Source organism: Salvelinus fontinalis, chromosome 2 (genome assembly GCF_029448725.1).
Source record: "Salvelinus fontinalis isolate EN_2023a chromosome 2, ASM2944872v1, whole genome shotgun sequence".
NCBI classification, from domain to species: Eukaryota; Metazoa; Chordata; class Actinopteri; order Salmoniformes; family Salmonidae; genus Salvelinus; species Salvelinus fontinalis.
In genome coordinates, this window is record NC_074666.1 from 56,465,893 (window position 1) to 56,480,941 (window position 15,049).

The 15,049-nt window shown below is 41.2% G+C and overlaps 2 protein-coding genes across 18 annotated transcripts in view; both read left to right on the forward strand.

Annotated features, from left to right (window-relative positions):
* LOC129821658 (actin-binding LIM protein 3-like) overlaps positions 1-10,492 on the forward strand; it is a 105,765-nt gene extending 95,273 nt beyond the window's left edge. For 10 of the 13 annotated variants that reach the window (XM_055879259.1, XM_055879278.1, XM_055879284.1 and 7 more), the window contains 5 exons: positions 1,539-1,603; positions 2,056-2,209; positions 6,436-6,468; positions 7,006-7,127; positions 7,303-7,853. In XM_055879259.1, the coding sequence (XP_055735234.1) occupies positions 1,539-1,603; positions 2,056-2,209; positions 6,436-6,468; positions 7,006-7,127; positions 7,303-7,368 (440 nt within the window). In that variant the 3' untranslated portion in view covers positions 7,369-7,853. Of the gene's footprint in view, positions 1-1,538; positions 1,604-2,055; positions 2,210-6,435; positions 6,469-7,005; positions 7,128-7,302; positions 7,891-8,042 lie in introns of those variants that run through there. The other 3 variants (XM_055879320.1, XR_008754395.1, XM_055879279.1) reach the window with 3 other exon arrangements.
* A 59-nt stretch (positions 10,493-10,551) lies between these two features.
* LOC129821585 (actin filament-associated protein 1-like 1) overlaps positions 10,552-15,049 on the forward strand; it is a 36,308-nt gene continuing 31,810 nt past the window's right edge. For all 5 annotated transcript variants that reach the window (XM_055879240.1, XM_055879251.1, XM_055879246.1 and 2 more), the window contains exon 1: positions 10,552-10,747. In XM_055879240.1, coding sequence (XP_055735215.1) covers positions 10,645-10,747 — 103 coding nt within the window. In that variant the 5' untranslated portion in view covers positions 10,552-10,644. The remainder of the gene's footprint in view (positions 10,748-15,049) is intronic.

A 15,049-nucleotide genomic window follows, 5' to 3' on the forward strand; every position in this document is an offset into this window, starting at 1 on the left:
TTCCTGTAGTCCACGATCAGCTCATTTGTCTTGCTGATGTTAAGGGAGAGGTTGCTGTCCTGGCCTTCCACCGTTGTGTGGTCTGCAAACTTAATGGTGGTGTTGGAGTCATCCGCGGCCATGCAGTGGTTGGTGAACAGGGAGTACAGGATGGGACTAAGCAAGCACCCCTGAGGGGCCCTCGTGTTGAGGGTCAGCGTGGCGGATGTGTTGTGGCCTACCCTAAACACCTGGGAGGGGTCCTTAAGGACGCCCAGGGTCCAATTGCAGAGGAAGGTGTTTAAACCTAGGGTCCTTAGCTTAGTGATGAGCTTGGAGGGCACAATGGTGTTGAATGCCGAACTCTAGTCAATGAACCGCATTCTCACGTAGGTTTTCCTTTTGTCCAAATGGGAAAGGGCAGTGTGGAGTGCAATATTGCGTCATCTGTCGGGGCGGTATATGAATTGGAGTGGGTCCAGGGTGCCTGGGATGATGGTGTTGATGTGAGCCATGACCAGCCATTCAAAGCATTTCATGGCTATAGATTTGAGTGCTACAGGGCGATAGTCATTTAGACAGGTTACCTTGGTGTTTTTTGGCACAGTGTGGTGGTCTGCTTGAAACATGTTAGTAGGTTTTACACACTTGGTCAGGGACAGGTTGAAAATGTCAGTGAAGACACTTGCCTGCATGCTCTGAGTACCTGTCCTGGTAATTCGTCTGGCCCAACGGCCTAGTGAACGTTAACCTGTTTGAAGGTCTTGCTCACATTGGCTATGGAGAGCGAAATCACACAGTCATCCGGAACAGCCTCGAAGCACGCATAGAGGGTATTTAGCTCATCTGATAGGCTTGTGTCACTCGACAGCTTGCGGCTGGGTTTCCCTTTGTAATCCATGATAGTTTGCAAGCCCTGCCACACCCTCCAAGCATCAGAGCCGGAGTAGTAGGATTCTATATTTTTTCGTTTCTAGTTGCACAGGTGACATGCTGGTAGAAATGAGGTAAAACTGATTTCAGTTTTCCTGCATTAAGGTCAACGGCCACCAGGAGCGCCGCATCTGGGTGAGCATTTTCTTGTTTGCTTATGGCCTTTTACAGCTCGTTGAGTGCCATCTTAGTGCCAGCATCAGTTTGTGGTGGTAAATAGACAGCTACGAAATATATAGATGAGAGAACTTTTTTGTAAACATTTTTTGTGACGAAACCATCAGAAGAGTTAAAAATGTGATGGAAACCCATTGAACTTGTATTTTTTATTTGGTACATGGGAATTTAATCGCAAAAGTTATTTTTATGTGCATTATGTCATCACGTACAGCCTTTTATCCGCAGTTTGATTGAAACACATCTCTGGTGGGAAAATGTATATATTGTTTTTATGCAGATTTTTTTATATTCACATGAAAGTCTGTCGCCCATTGGATGGAACCCTAGCTAGAAATGTTGATTTCTCTATCTGTCCTTGATCTCACTCTCTCTCTCTCTCTCTCTCTCTCTCTCTCTCTCTCTCTCTCTCGCTCTCTCTCTCTCTCTCTCTTTCTCTCTCATCTCAGCTACTCGTGCTCGAAGGTTTTCCTCAGGTGGAGAGGAGGATGGATGGAATCAAAGTCTTAACAGGGTCAGTATGACACAATAAATGCTATTCAAAATATTGTTCATTAGTATTTGTGACTGAGAAAGCGTGGACCAATAAAAAGGAAATCATAGCAATATACATTTGATTTCATATTATTTATTTCTCAGAATGTTTTATTTCTTTAAAAAATGTAAAATGCAGAAAGATTCAGTAAATATCTCTGAGACTAGCATTACTCAACATTGCTTGTTTGTTGTGGGGTAAAAAACAAGGCTGTAAATATTTCATGAATATTGTCTAAAAGGCTAAACATGGCTTCACCCCAGACATTATTCATATTGTACTGGTCAGGCCATATTCCTCTCTTTCTCTGTCTGTTTTACCTCTCTCCTTTTCCTTTCACTTCTTTCTTTATCTCTCTCTCTCTCTCTCTCTCTCTCTCTCTCTCTCTCTCTCTCTCTCTCTCTCTCTCTCTCTCCCCCTCTCTTCCCTAGCTCCAAGGTGGTATAGGCCGTATGATTCTGAAGGAGGAGATGAAAGCTAGGTCGGGTTCCTATGACAATGACCCGTGGGGCAGCGCCCGAAACTCCCGTAGCGGCAGCAAAGAGGCCCTGCACAACGTGGGCTACAACAACACTGTCAACGGATGTAAGAACACCATTATCCACTTACATTACAGCTCTGATAAAGATTTAGTACTGGTGCTAAACACCAGTCCATAAACATCACTGTCATCCGTTTATCCACACTGACATAGCATTGAGGCTAGATTGTGAATCTCAGTGTCGGCAGTATTTGACAAGCCAGTTGTTTTCTCTGTTCTCTCATGCGCATTGCTCACCCGGATCCTGGTGCTATATGAATAGCTATGGGGAAGGTGTGCCTGTCCGACCTTAGCTAGCTTCTCAGCAGCAGTGTGGAGGTGAGAGGAGGGCAGAGTGCCAGGGGTCTGAGCCAGAGAGAGATGGGAGATGAGTCAGTTAAATCCCAGCCTCTGATGGACTGACTGACTGAAAAATGCTGTTATGAGAGGAGCCGCTCCATAGTGACTCAGCAGTCCAAAAATATAATATATGCCTCCCAAATGGCCCCCTATTCCCTCTATAGTGCACTGCTTTTGACCATAGTAGTGCACAACACAGGGAATAGGTTATTTAGGATGGACACCATGTAATGTACCACCTGGAAGTCATGCCTGTACATCAAGATTGTGTATAAATTCAAGTGCGCATATCAGGTTGCCATACCTGATATGTGGTCAGATCTTCCATCCCTGTGGCTTTGGGAATTAATGTATCTGTCTCTGTACAGACAGACAGAGAGAGAGAGAGAGAGAGAGAGAGAGAGAGAGAGAGAGAGAGAGAGAGAGAGAGAGAGAGAGAGAGACAGATAGAGAGAGAGACAGATAGAGAGAGAGAGGTGTTGCTGTGTCCTCTCCTGCTGTTAATGAATTAGTCAGGGAGAGACAAAGTCCCAAACTTCAAGTTGCAGCACATAAACATACCCACCTTGACACACACAGAGGTAATTGAACATTCTGTATAGTGCCTTGCAAAAGTATTCAGACCCCTTGGATTTCTTCATATTTTATTGTGTTACAAAATGGGATTAAAAATTTATTTAATTGTCCTTTTTTTATCTACACAAAATACTCTGTAATGTCAAAGTTCAACAACAACAAAAAATAAGTTGAATAGAAAATCAATAACTAATATAGTAGTTGCATAAGTACTCTGCTCCCTAAGTCAATATATGTTAGAAATACCTTTGGCACTGATTACAGCTGTGAGTCTTCTTGGATAAGTCTTAAAGAGCTTTGCACACCTGGATTGTGCAATATTTTCACAATATTATTTTCTAAATTCTTCAAGCTCTATGAAGATGTTGGGGATCATGTCGAGACAGCAATTTTCAAGTCTTACCATAGATTTTCAAGCATATTCAAGCCAAAACTGTAACATTCACTGTCTTCTTGTTTAGCAACTCCAGTGTAGATGTGGCCTTGTGTTTTAGGTTGTTGTCCTGCTGAAAGGTGAATTTGTCTCCCAGTGTCTGGTGGAAAGCTGACTGAACCAGGTTTTCCTCTAGGATTTTGCCTGTGCTTAGCTCCATCCCGTTTCCTTTTTATCCTGAAAAACTCCACAGTAGTTGCCGATGACAAACATTCCCATACCATGACGCAGCAATCACCATACTTGAAAATAAGGAGGCACTTACTCAGTGATTTGCCCCAAACATAAGGCTGTGCATTTAGGCAAAAAAGTTTATTCCTTTGTTGTTTTTTGCAGTATAAATGTAGTGCCTTGTTGCATACAAGATGCATGCTTTGTAATATTTGTATTCTGTGTATTTGTATTCTTCTTTTCACTCAGTCGTTTAAGTTATTATTTTGGAATCACTACAATGTTGTTGATCCATCTTAAGTTTTCTACCATCAAAACAACTCTGTAGCTGTTTTAAAATCACCGATGGCCTCATGGTAACATCCCTGAGCAGTTTCATTCCCGTCCTGCAGCTTAGTTCAGAAGGACAACTGCGTCTTTGTGTCTGGGTGGTTTAATATATAATCCACAGCGTATGTATTAACTTGACCATGCTTAAAGAGATAGTTAATGTTGGATTTCTTATTGTTACCCATCTGCCAATCACTGCCCTTCTTTATGGGGCTTTTGAAAAGCTCTCTGGTCTTTGTAGTTGAATCTGTGCTTGAAATTCAATAGTTGACTGAGGGACGTTGCAGATGTTGTATGTATGGGGGACAGAGGAATGGTTAGTCATTCAAAAAGGGTCCATGTAACATTTTATGTGATTTGTTAAGCACTGTAGCAAGACATCCACAATGCTGCGCATCCCAACACACACACACACACACACACACACACACACAACCTTGGCCTTCAGCATTTCTCCATGATTAAACTGCATACGAAGCCAGCACGGGAGAGAAATCTGATAAACTGCGACCAACTGACCCTATTTATCTATCATGTCAGTTTATCATCTCTCATCTCAAGTGATAACGCACAGGCAGGTAGAGAGCAGAGCAGGGAGGAAACGGTGCTCTGCTGGAGATGTCAATCAGTCCCACATCCTCGCTGAGACTGTGTCGTAGGTAACCATGTGTTTCTGGCTGCTCTGATGAAGGATGTGCACACTTACATCGAGCCTCCTCTCTCCTATCTCCTCCTTACTCATCACATTAAGTGTATGTTTACATGTTAGGGTGTGGAAACGAGAGTGAGAGAGCGAGAAGGAGAATGTGCGTTTTGTTGTGCACTGCAGGGCGTACATACATATGACTTCCCCCACCGCCCCACTCCAGTTGAAGGCTTATGTCCCTCTTCCTGTTTTATTGATGAGTCATTAAAGCTGCCGCCATGTTTAAAGGACGTTGTCATTCTCTTTGGGGAAAGTGAGAACACAACCAGCAAAAGCACCAGCCAGCCACACTGACTAATGTGATGCAAATGAAAGCTTTCTTAAGGAGCCATTGATTTGGGTGTTTAACCTGACTGTTGGGTTGCGTCCCAAATTACACCCTTTTCCCTGTATTGTGCAGTACTTTTGACCAGGGCCCATGATCAAAAGTAATGCACTACACCACCGGTCAAACATTTTAGAACACCTACTCATTCAAGGGTTTTTCTTTATTTTTTTACTATTTTCTACATTGTAGAATAATAGTGAAGACATCAAAACTATGAAATAACACATATGGAATCATGTAGTAACCAAAAAAGTGATAAACAAATCAAAATATATTTTATATTTGAGATTCTTCAAAGTAGCCACCCTTTGTCTTGATGACAGCTTTGCACACTCTTGGCATTCTCTCAACCAGCTTCATGAGGTAGTCACCTGGAATGCATTTCAATTAACAGGTGTGCCTTCTTAAAAGTGGAATTTGTGGAATTTCTTTCCTTCTTAATGCATTTGAGCCAATACAGAAGATAGTATACAGAAGATAGCCCTATTTGGTAAAAGACCAAGTCCATATTATGGTAAGAACAGCTCAAATAAGCAAAGAGAAACAACAGTCCATCATTTCTTTAAGACATGATGGTCAGTCAATATGGAACATTTCAAGAACTTTGAAAGTTTCTTCAAGTGCAGTCTCAAAAACCATCAAGCGCTATGATGAAACTGCCTCACATGAGGACCGCCACAGTAATGGAAGACCCAGAGTTACCTCTGCTGCAGAGGATAAGTGTTATTTAATAGTTTTGATGTCTTCACTACTATTCTGCAATGTAGTAAAAAATAAAGAAAAACCCTAGAATGAGTAGGTGTTCTAAAATGTTTACTGCTACTGTAAATAAGGAATAGGGTGCCATTTGGGACTCACACGTTAATACACATATTGTTGGGAGATGAAATGGTTGTTCATCTCCCTGAACCCACTTTTATTTAAGTCCTCCTTGTTGTATATCTCTTGTGTTCTTGTTATAGTCTTTGTTATATGTGTTAAGTCCTACTAGGACAAACAGTGGCATTTTTGTGTGGCATTGTTCATACAGACCTCTTCCATCTCTCCATCCTCACTGTAATCCATGAGAAGCTGTGTCATACTATAGCTCCTAGAGCATTGTTTCTCTCGAACTTGAGGACCGCAGCTGCTATGTGTTTGATATCTTTCATCATTGTCATGACCCTGGATTCAAGACTGATTTGTATCAGGAGGGTCTTTTAAGAATCTGTTGAGAAACCGTTATAGGATCTTTATGAGATCAGATGAGAACACTTAACCATGCACCTCTACAAGCAGAGGCTGTATCTAACCATGTCAAACCCCCCCCCCCCCCCGCTCTCTCACTCTCTCTGTCTTTCTCTCTTTGTCTCCGTCTGTCTCCACCTATATATCGCTCTCTCTGCAGCTCCCACCAGATCCCACTACAATGCAGGCAGTGGTGAGTGATATGACTCAGTGTCCTACTTGTGCCTTGTCTGTCTGTACAGCGCTGAGGGTCATCACAAGGGCACAGTACAGTTATATCAGTGTATGCAAGATGAGCTCTTTAGCCATGTCACTCATCTGATATTGATTGATTAATGTTTATTACAATGTATATTACAAGGATCATTACAATGACAACAAATGCCATTTTAAATGAAATCAATTATGCTCATACATTATTTACAACAAGGATTACAAATCATGCATGTTGCATAGTAGAGGTTAAAAATAACAATGAAATAAAAATGTAAGATACAGTACATATTCTGCTGCATAATGGCTTTTGATACAGGCTTTGACATCTCTTTGTAATGTCATTGCCCGTAAATGAAAAAGACAGAGAGAAAGACAGGGATTCTCCGTTGTGTTTGCTCTTAGCGCCCCCTGCTGTCTCATACAGATCTGCATGTGTTCTCTGTTAGAAATGCTAATTGCCCCATCCGTCACTGAGTGTTTCCACTGATGTGTGCTGTGTTCTGCTGGGACCCAGTGTGTGGGTGTGTTGTAGCTCACAAGCTGAACGGCAGGGATGCTTGTGTTTGCTCACTTCCAGACTCCTTCATCGCCAAGTCATCCTCGTTGCCCGGGTACGGCAGGAACGGACTGCACAGGGTCAGTTCTCTGAGAGTGGGGGGTGTGATGAATGAGGGGGGTGGGGGGGGTGTCACAGGGTGTGGGGGTTGAACATGGGCCCTGTGGATCCAAATCAGCTTAAGACCAATAACTTGTGGCTATGGCTTGATGTGGGCTTTGGGTAATAAGTGTACTTGTTGTCTGTCTCTTTCAGCCCCAGAGTGCGGATTATTTCCAGTACGACAGCAGCAATGTAGTGAACTGGGGAATCAGAGGTTAGCAAAATGGGTTTGCCTTTCAATGTCATGACTTGAATACAAAATACAGAACCAATGAGAATATGTATACATGTGCTGATCAGTTCTTTTTCTCTCTTTTTCTACAGAATACAAGGTAAGATGTCATGCAAATTCCGTAACAAACTGACCATCACTAAACCAAAGACAAGCTGACAGTAGAGAACTCTAGAACAGAAAAGAGGAAATTGAGCCCAATAAGAAAGGAACAGTGCGAGTGTCGTCCTACTGATCTGCTGCTATGGCTCTGAGAGGAAGTCATTCATCTGTACTTCAGAGGAAGTACAGATGAATGAATGACACGGGCAAACGTCTTTGAGTCGTTGGCAATAGGATGGGCGCCATTGCTTAGTCTGCGTCTGGTGTGAAAATCTAAACACGTTGAACGTTTTGCTCATAACCACAGTGTGCCACTCCTCCCTCAGATCTACCCATATGACGTGTTGGTAGTCACCGTAAGGGGGCGCAACCAGCCCCCCAACGACGTGGACAGAGCCAGACTAGAGGTGAGTTTCTCTCAGGTTTGTAAACATGCAAGTAATGAAAACCTCTCACTTTACGTACTATGGAGCAAGTCGATTGTCATAACCATCTCAGAAATAGAAATACAATGTCACTCCAACAATACTAACCTATATGTTTAATCTCTCTCTGCCAGCGCCACCTGTCTCCTGAGGAGTTCTACCGGGTGTTTAGGATGACTATGGCTGACTTTGACCGGCTGGCACTGTGGAAGAGAAACGAGCTAAAGAAACAAGTCAGGTTGTTCTGAATGGACTGGCGTGTAGAAGCTCAGTGTAGCAGCCTGCTGGGCTTAACGTTAGAGACGCCTAAGTCCTCACTGAGAGCCATAATAACTAGTCTGGATAGTCCGCCACACTGGCCAGAGACACAGCAGAACCAGAACTAGAACCAGCATGGTTCTAGCCATAGACATATAATGCATTTTAATTCTCTGGTTCTATGGTTCCATCACATGCTCTGGGTCAGAGAAACCCATCCAGTCTGAGTCTATACATCAATAATATCTCTCTGGCGAAAGAGGATTAACATACTACTACTCCTCCCAAGCTATGTCTGTCCGTGGAAACCTACATCTGCAGAGAGGTCTAGACCATGCTAGTTCTGCCTAATGCTTTCAGTATTATGTGTTTGTTTTATTATTGCGAGTTTAACTATAGTTCATGGCTGTCGTGTCATGAGGTTATAGCATCTTTGAAGCCTCTTCTAGGTTGCGGGTTTGGAAAGCTCTGAGACATTGGATTATGGTCAAGCAGGAAAGAGAACACCAGCAAACAGAACGTGCTACCAGATTTGCATTGTCTTTGCTTTCTTTACTCGAAATATATTGTTTCATTCACCGCCGTTTTTTTTTTTAAACAGTGAGACTAAAACTTGATTTCTTTATAGAGCGAGGGTTCACCTCGGAGCGAAAGGCTAGATTGATATAGTGTGGTAGCCTACCGTTGAATTAAATGAGTGGATTATATTGTATGTTTACTGAAAAGCCAAAGTAATATTAATAATGTTAAGAAATTATGATTTTAATAATTTTTGTAAAATGCATAAACAGACTGAATGCATGTTTCCAGAAATGGTTTCCGTGTGAGTATAAGACCAGGCTCTTGCCTTCGTACTGAAAGTTCATTGATTTACTATACTAAATTGATTAAAAGGATCTGAACAATGTAATGTAAGTATTGGAGTTCTGGATTATTTAGTACTCTCAATTTCAATTGAACCAAAGGACATGTCATTTACAGTAATGGAATATCATGTTATAAATGGATATTGGATTGTATTTAGAGCTGGGATTGTATTTAGGATAACAGGTGAGTGAGTGTGAGTGACTTGTCATGGGGAGACTTGATTCTCTTCTGACCTGATTCTATCTCAACACATAGAGATGGAGAAAATGAATAGAGATAGAAATGAATAACATGGAATCTGAACTGCTTCTAAATACATATTTAGAAAGTGGATTGAAGGGATTGGTGTCCAGAGGTCTGAATAACAGATGAATTAGTGGTATGGATCTGAATTAGATTACAACTCAAAGGGGTTGAATGGAATCTTCCCTTAACAATACAATGTGAGGAAGGAAGGAATCAGGGTGAGGGAATTTTGTAGATGTTGAAGTGGAATTGATTTGATGGAATTGTCCTGATTGGTCTGTGTTGACGCCGGTCCCAAATGATAACCAGGGTTGCTGTGCTAAAGCTTACACTATAGTGTACATACAGTAGAACTAAGAATTCTCCTGTTGGTTTTTGAAGAGGTGACTCGTAGTTATCAAATAGATTATCCAATATTGTTGGTACATTATATACATGCAAAACTGTCCCTTTTTGTTATTTCCTGTTTCTTTTCCCATTGTTTCCCTTTTTATTTTTGTCCCTTTTGTTATCCTGTTGTTTCCCCTTTTATTTCTGTCCCTTGTTTTCCTGTTGTTTCCCCCTTCATTTCTGTCCCTTTTTGTTTTTCTGTCGTTTCCACTTTTATTTCTGTCCCTATTATTTTCTTTCTTAGTATATACATGCAAAACTGTCTCTTTTCAATTTTATTTGAATGGTCTGTTATGAGGTTGTGTCAGAGGAAATAATGGTTCTGATTGTTAGTGTAGGGAGCACTGCCTTTATCAGACTGTAATATTAGTCATACTGACTAGCAGTCATTTAGTATAACTACTCTTACTGCCATCTTTGTAAAGGTTGTTTGTTTTATTGATTAGTTTGTGTGTGTGTGTGTGTGTGTGTGTGTGTGTGTGTGTGTGTGTGTGTGTGTGTGTGTGTGTGTGTGTGTGTGTGTGTGTGTGTGTGTGTGTGTGTGTGTGTGTGTGTGTGTGTGTGTGTGTGTGTGTGTGTTTGTCACAAGATATCATAGACATTTACAATACTAACAATAATGTACAAACAGTACTTCCAGAATTCACAATCTCATCTTTTAATCGACATTAATTATAAAAGCTTTGGGCGACTTTTACATTGATGTTTTCATTTTGTAACTGTACAAAGCAATCTGCTTATTATTTATTTCCCTGTCAGACCTACTGCCTAATAAATGATGTATATATTGTATTTAAATAAATTCAGTTTACATGTGGATAAATGTCTGTGTTGATTGTGCAAAGGTGATGTCATCGTGTGTAGTAGCACAGTAGCCAATAGGATTCGCTCTATATTCGCTTAGGTCCCTGTGAGCGCGAGCAGATGAGGTGAATTCGCAGCTGTGCCTCATTTCTGTGTCACTTTACGCCACGCATGGGGGATAAATCGTGTAATGCATCGCAAACTCGGCCAAAATCAATGAATGCGAAAGAAAAACCGGCTTGGAAAACACACATGGATACCAGTAGCGATAACTGTAAGTAACGGTCCTATTTCTACCATAATGGCTTGCAATGAATAGCGAAAACTAGTATTGGTAACTATTGAAGGAAAGTTTGGACATATCTCTATCCCTATCTCCCTGTTACTGACATGATATATTAGTGTGATTTAGGCTATGTCATATCGCAGTAATGTAAAGTCGGTGCATTGATACTGTGTGAGTTGAACACGGATTAATTCATCTAGTTTCAGCGGGGTGATGCAATATGATGCTAACAGAGTCCCCGTGGGAAGCTGAGCTGGAGTATGTGATGTGGAAGCGCGCCTTGTTGGCTTGCCTCTGCATCATCTCTGCGCATAGCAATACACTGTATTTTGTGGTGGAGGGAGAAATGAATTATTTATTTCCTAAATGTTCATTTATTTTTTAGCAGAGCACTATAAGAATGTTTTTAATGACTAGAAAATAAAATCAATTGAAGTTTCAAAAGCCTACACATAATAATACAACATTATTATCTCCATGTAGATACAAAGGTATTACTTCTTGATCTAGTTTGAATATCATTTGAATAGAAAAAGGTAAGACCTAGTTAGTAGAAAACAGTTGTATTTTTTTTCTGTGTTATTATGAATGCTGTGCACCTCTCCCCCTACTCTGCATCTTTGTCATGGACCTTGACCTTTATCAGTGTTTCCTAGTTTTTCCCTTCCTCTCACTACCTCCTGTCCTCTGTGCTCTGCTAGTCGAAAGCCTAGTTGAAGGCCAGGCCGCTGGGATTACTATTTATGACTGGAGTGAAAACTAACTACCTTACTCTGCATCCAGGAAGGCAGTCCGTCTTGTGCCCCAACAAACACCAGGAAAGAACACTCATTACCATGCATGCTGTTTGTTTCTAGCCACTGTGTGTGTGTGTGTGTGTGTGTGTGTGTGTGTGTGTGTGTGTGTGTGTGTGTGTGTGTGTGTGTGTGTGTGTGTGTGTGTGTGTGTGTGTGTGTGTGTGTGTGTGTGTGTGTGTGTGTGTGTGTGTGCGTGTGTGTGTTTGAGAGAGCGCATGCATGCGAGCATGCCTGTATGTGTGTGTGTTTACATGCACAGCTGAATGGAAATTATTTTAATTTCTCTCCCTCTTAATAACTCATTCACAAAATAGGCAGCCATAGCACAAAGACACACATTGCTCAGTGACCTACAGTACATGTTGCATATCTAATGTGCTTTGCAATGGTATGTTCTAGCTACAGTACATTCCCTGTACTGTCTTTGCACATTTGTGTTTGGCCCACATTCTGTTCCCACAGGGTTTTTCCACCTCAAAAAGCACAAGAAAGAGGATTTCGACATCCACGTCTCAGATTGTGCTGAAATTGTTTAAAATATTATTTTGTTGAAATATAACTTGAACTCTGAGAAATTAAGCTAATTGATTGCACCCAAATTGGCTATTTTAATTTATAGGATTCATATAATATTCAATAAATATAGTACCAAACATCCGATTTGGACCAAACTTCTTCCTACCATTGAATAAGACATGAGGAATCCAATTAAATGGAAAACAAGCCACCCACAGGCTCCCCACACCAAAAACCAGTATATAGTATCAGTTCTCTATGTCTGACAAGTAGTATGGAGCTGTGGCTTGGAGTATTGCTTTTTCATACTATATAATGTATTCCCTGTGAATCTCGTGATGTCCTCCATGAAAGCAATTCAGTTTTTTCTTCTCTTAGAAAAAACTCTGTCCAGGAAACGGCCCGTGTGTTGTGTGTGGTTTATTCCTTTAAAAAAGATCTGGATTAGTTAGACCATTCCTGGTGAAGAAGCAAACCATTAGGCTACAGCAGTTCTAATGGTTTCAATGTTATGTTCTCTAATGGTCTTCTATGGTAAAAGACTCAAACACACACTGTAGTATTTTGCAATGGTAATAAAGTTGGGTTTAATGGTAAATGTCCCTAATCACACTACATATAGAGATGTTTTCTCATATTTTTATTGAAAAATGCATGACTGCCATGGAATGGCTTATAATTGTATTATTTTATTAGGGTTTTCACAATATTTTGGTCACTAGCCCATTTCGCCATCCACGTTTTGGGATTGTAGGAAAAGTCTTCATATGACCATTGCACCATAGAGATAGCCCTCGCAGAGAGATGCAATTATTCAAGGAGAGTTGGGTGCAAGCATTAGGTTGCTTCCACCCAAGAGAAGTACAAATTGAATTGCTTTCATGGAGGACTGGCTTGATTTGTGAAGATGACCACACAATTCATTTTCATTATCGGTTGTCTACCCAAATTACAAAAAAATATATATTGTGATTCATTTATAAATAATAATAAACACAAGAGACCAGCAAACTTTAAAAAGGGCAAAACCTGGTACTTTAACATGGTTTAACAGGAAATAAGGCAAGCAACTTTGAATGACAAATTTCTCTGAAAAGGGAAAGAAAACATCACCAGATTCACAGGGAATACAGATGCCATATCTTCATTTGATCATTCTGTTGTTGCAGGAATTTTCCTGCACAGCGGGAAATGCAAACTTGTACTGTATTTGAGGTTCAAAAAGGCTTCTAAAGTTTGTAATTTCTACTGTAAAATGTCAGACTTGATTTGCAAAAAATGGCCATTCATTATAATCTACATAATAAATCACATTTCCTGTTGCTGCATCTGTACATTCAGGCTCGGCTCCAGGATGACATGCCTGGTGGGACATTTAAAATATAACTAGAGCCCTAATAAAACAAGGTTCAAACGTACAAACGTATCTGAAATATAGCTGTACACATCAACAACCGTTGTTTTATATAATAACACAAGAAAGACATGCGCCCTGTCACGTTCCTGACCTGTTTTCTGTTGTTTTGTATGTGTTTAGTTGGTCAGGGCGTGAGTTGGGGTGGGCATTCTATGTGTTGTGTTTCTACACTGCTCAAAAAAATAAAGGGAACACTTAAACAACACAATGTAACTCCAAGTCAATCACACTTCTGTGAAATCAAACTGTCCACTTAGGAAGCAACACTGATTGACAATAAATTTCACATGCTGTTGTGCGAATGGAATAGACAAAAGGTGGAAATTATAGGCGATTAGCAAGACACCCCCCAAAACAGGAGTGATTCTGCAGGTGGTGACCACAGACCACTTCTCAGTTCCTATGCTTCCTGGCTGATGTTTTGGTCACTTTTGAATGCTGGCGGTGCTCTCACTCTAGTGGTAGCATGAGACAGAGTCTACAACCCACACAAGTGGCTCAGGTAGTGCAGTTCATCCAGGATGGCACATCAATGCGAACTGTGGCAAAAAGGTTTGCTGTGTCTGTCAGCGTAGTGTCCAGAGCATGCAGGCGCTACCAGGAGACAGGCCAGTACATCAGGAGACGTGGATGAGGCCGTAGGAGGGCAACAACCCAGCAGCAGGACCGGTACCTCCGCCTTAGTGCAAGGAGGTGCACTGCCAGAGCCCTGCAAAATGACCTCCAGCAGGCCACAAATGTGCATGTGTCAGCATATGGTCTCACAAGGGGTCTGAGGATCTCATCTCGGTACCTAATGGCAGTCAGGCTACCTCTGGCGAGCACATGGAGGGCTGTGCGGCCCCCCATGAGGCGGCGCACAATTGGCCCAACGTTCGTCCAGGTTAGGGGAGGGTTTGGCCGGTCGGGATGTCCTCGTCCCATCGCTCTCTAGTTACTCCTGTGGCGGGCCGGGCGCATCTACGCTGACATACCATACTGCCAGTTTTACGATGTTCCTAATGTTTGGTATACTCAGTGTATATATACTGTATTCTAGAAATTATTCATACCTCTTAAATTATTCCACATTTTGTTGTCTTACAGACTGAATTCAAAATGGATTAAATATATATTTAATACCCCATAATACCCCAGAATGACAAAGTGAAAACATGTTTTTAGATTTTTTTTTAAATGTATTGAAAATTACATCCAGAAATATCTCATTTACATAAGTATTCACACCCCTGAGTCAATACATGTTAGAATCACCTTAGGCAGTGATTACAGCTGTGAGTCTTTCTGGGTAAGTTTCTAAGAGCTTTGCAAACCTGGATTGTACAATATTTTTAAATGATTTAAGCTCTGTCAAATTGGTTGCTGGTCATTGCCAGACAACCATTTTCAAGTCTTGCCATATGTCGTCTTGGTAAACAACTCCAGTGTATACTTGGCCTTGTGTTTGATGTTATTGAAGCAGATTGAACCAGGTTTTTGCCTGTGCTTAGCTCTGTTCTGTTTATTTGTATCCTAAAAAACTCCCTAGTCCTTTCCGATGACAAGCATAACCATAACATG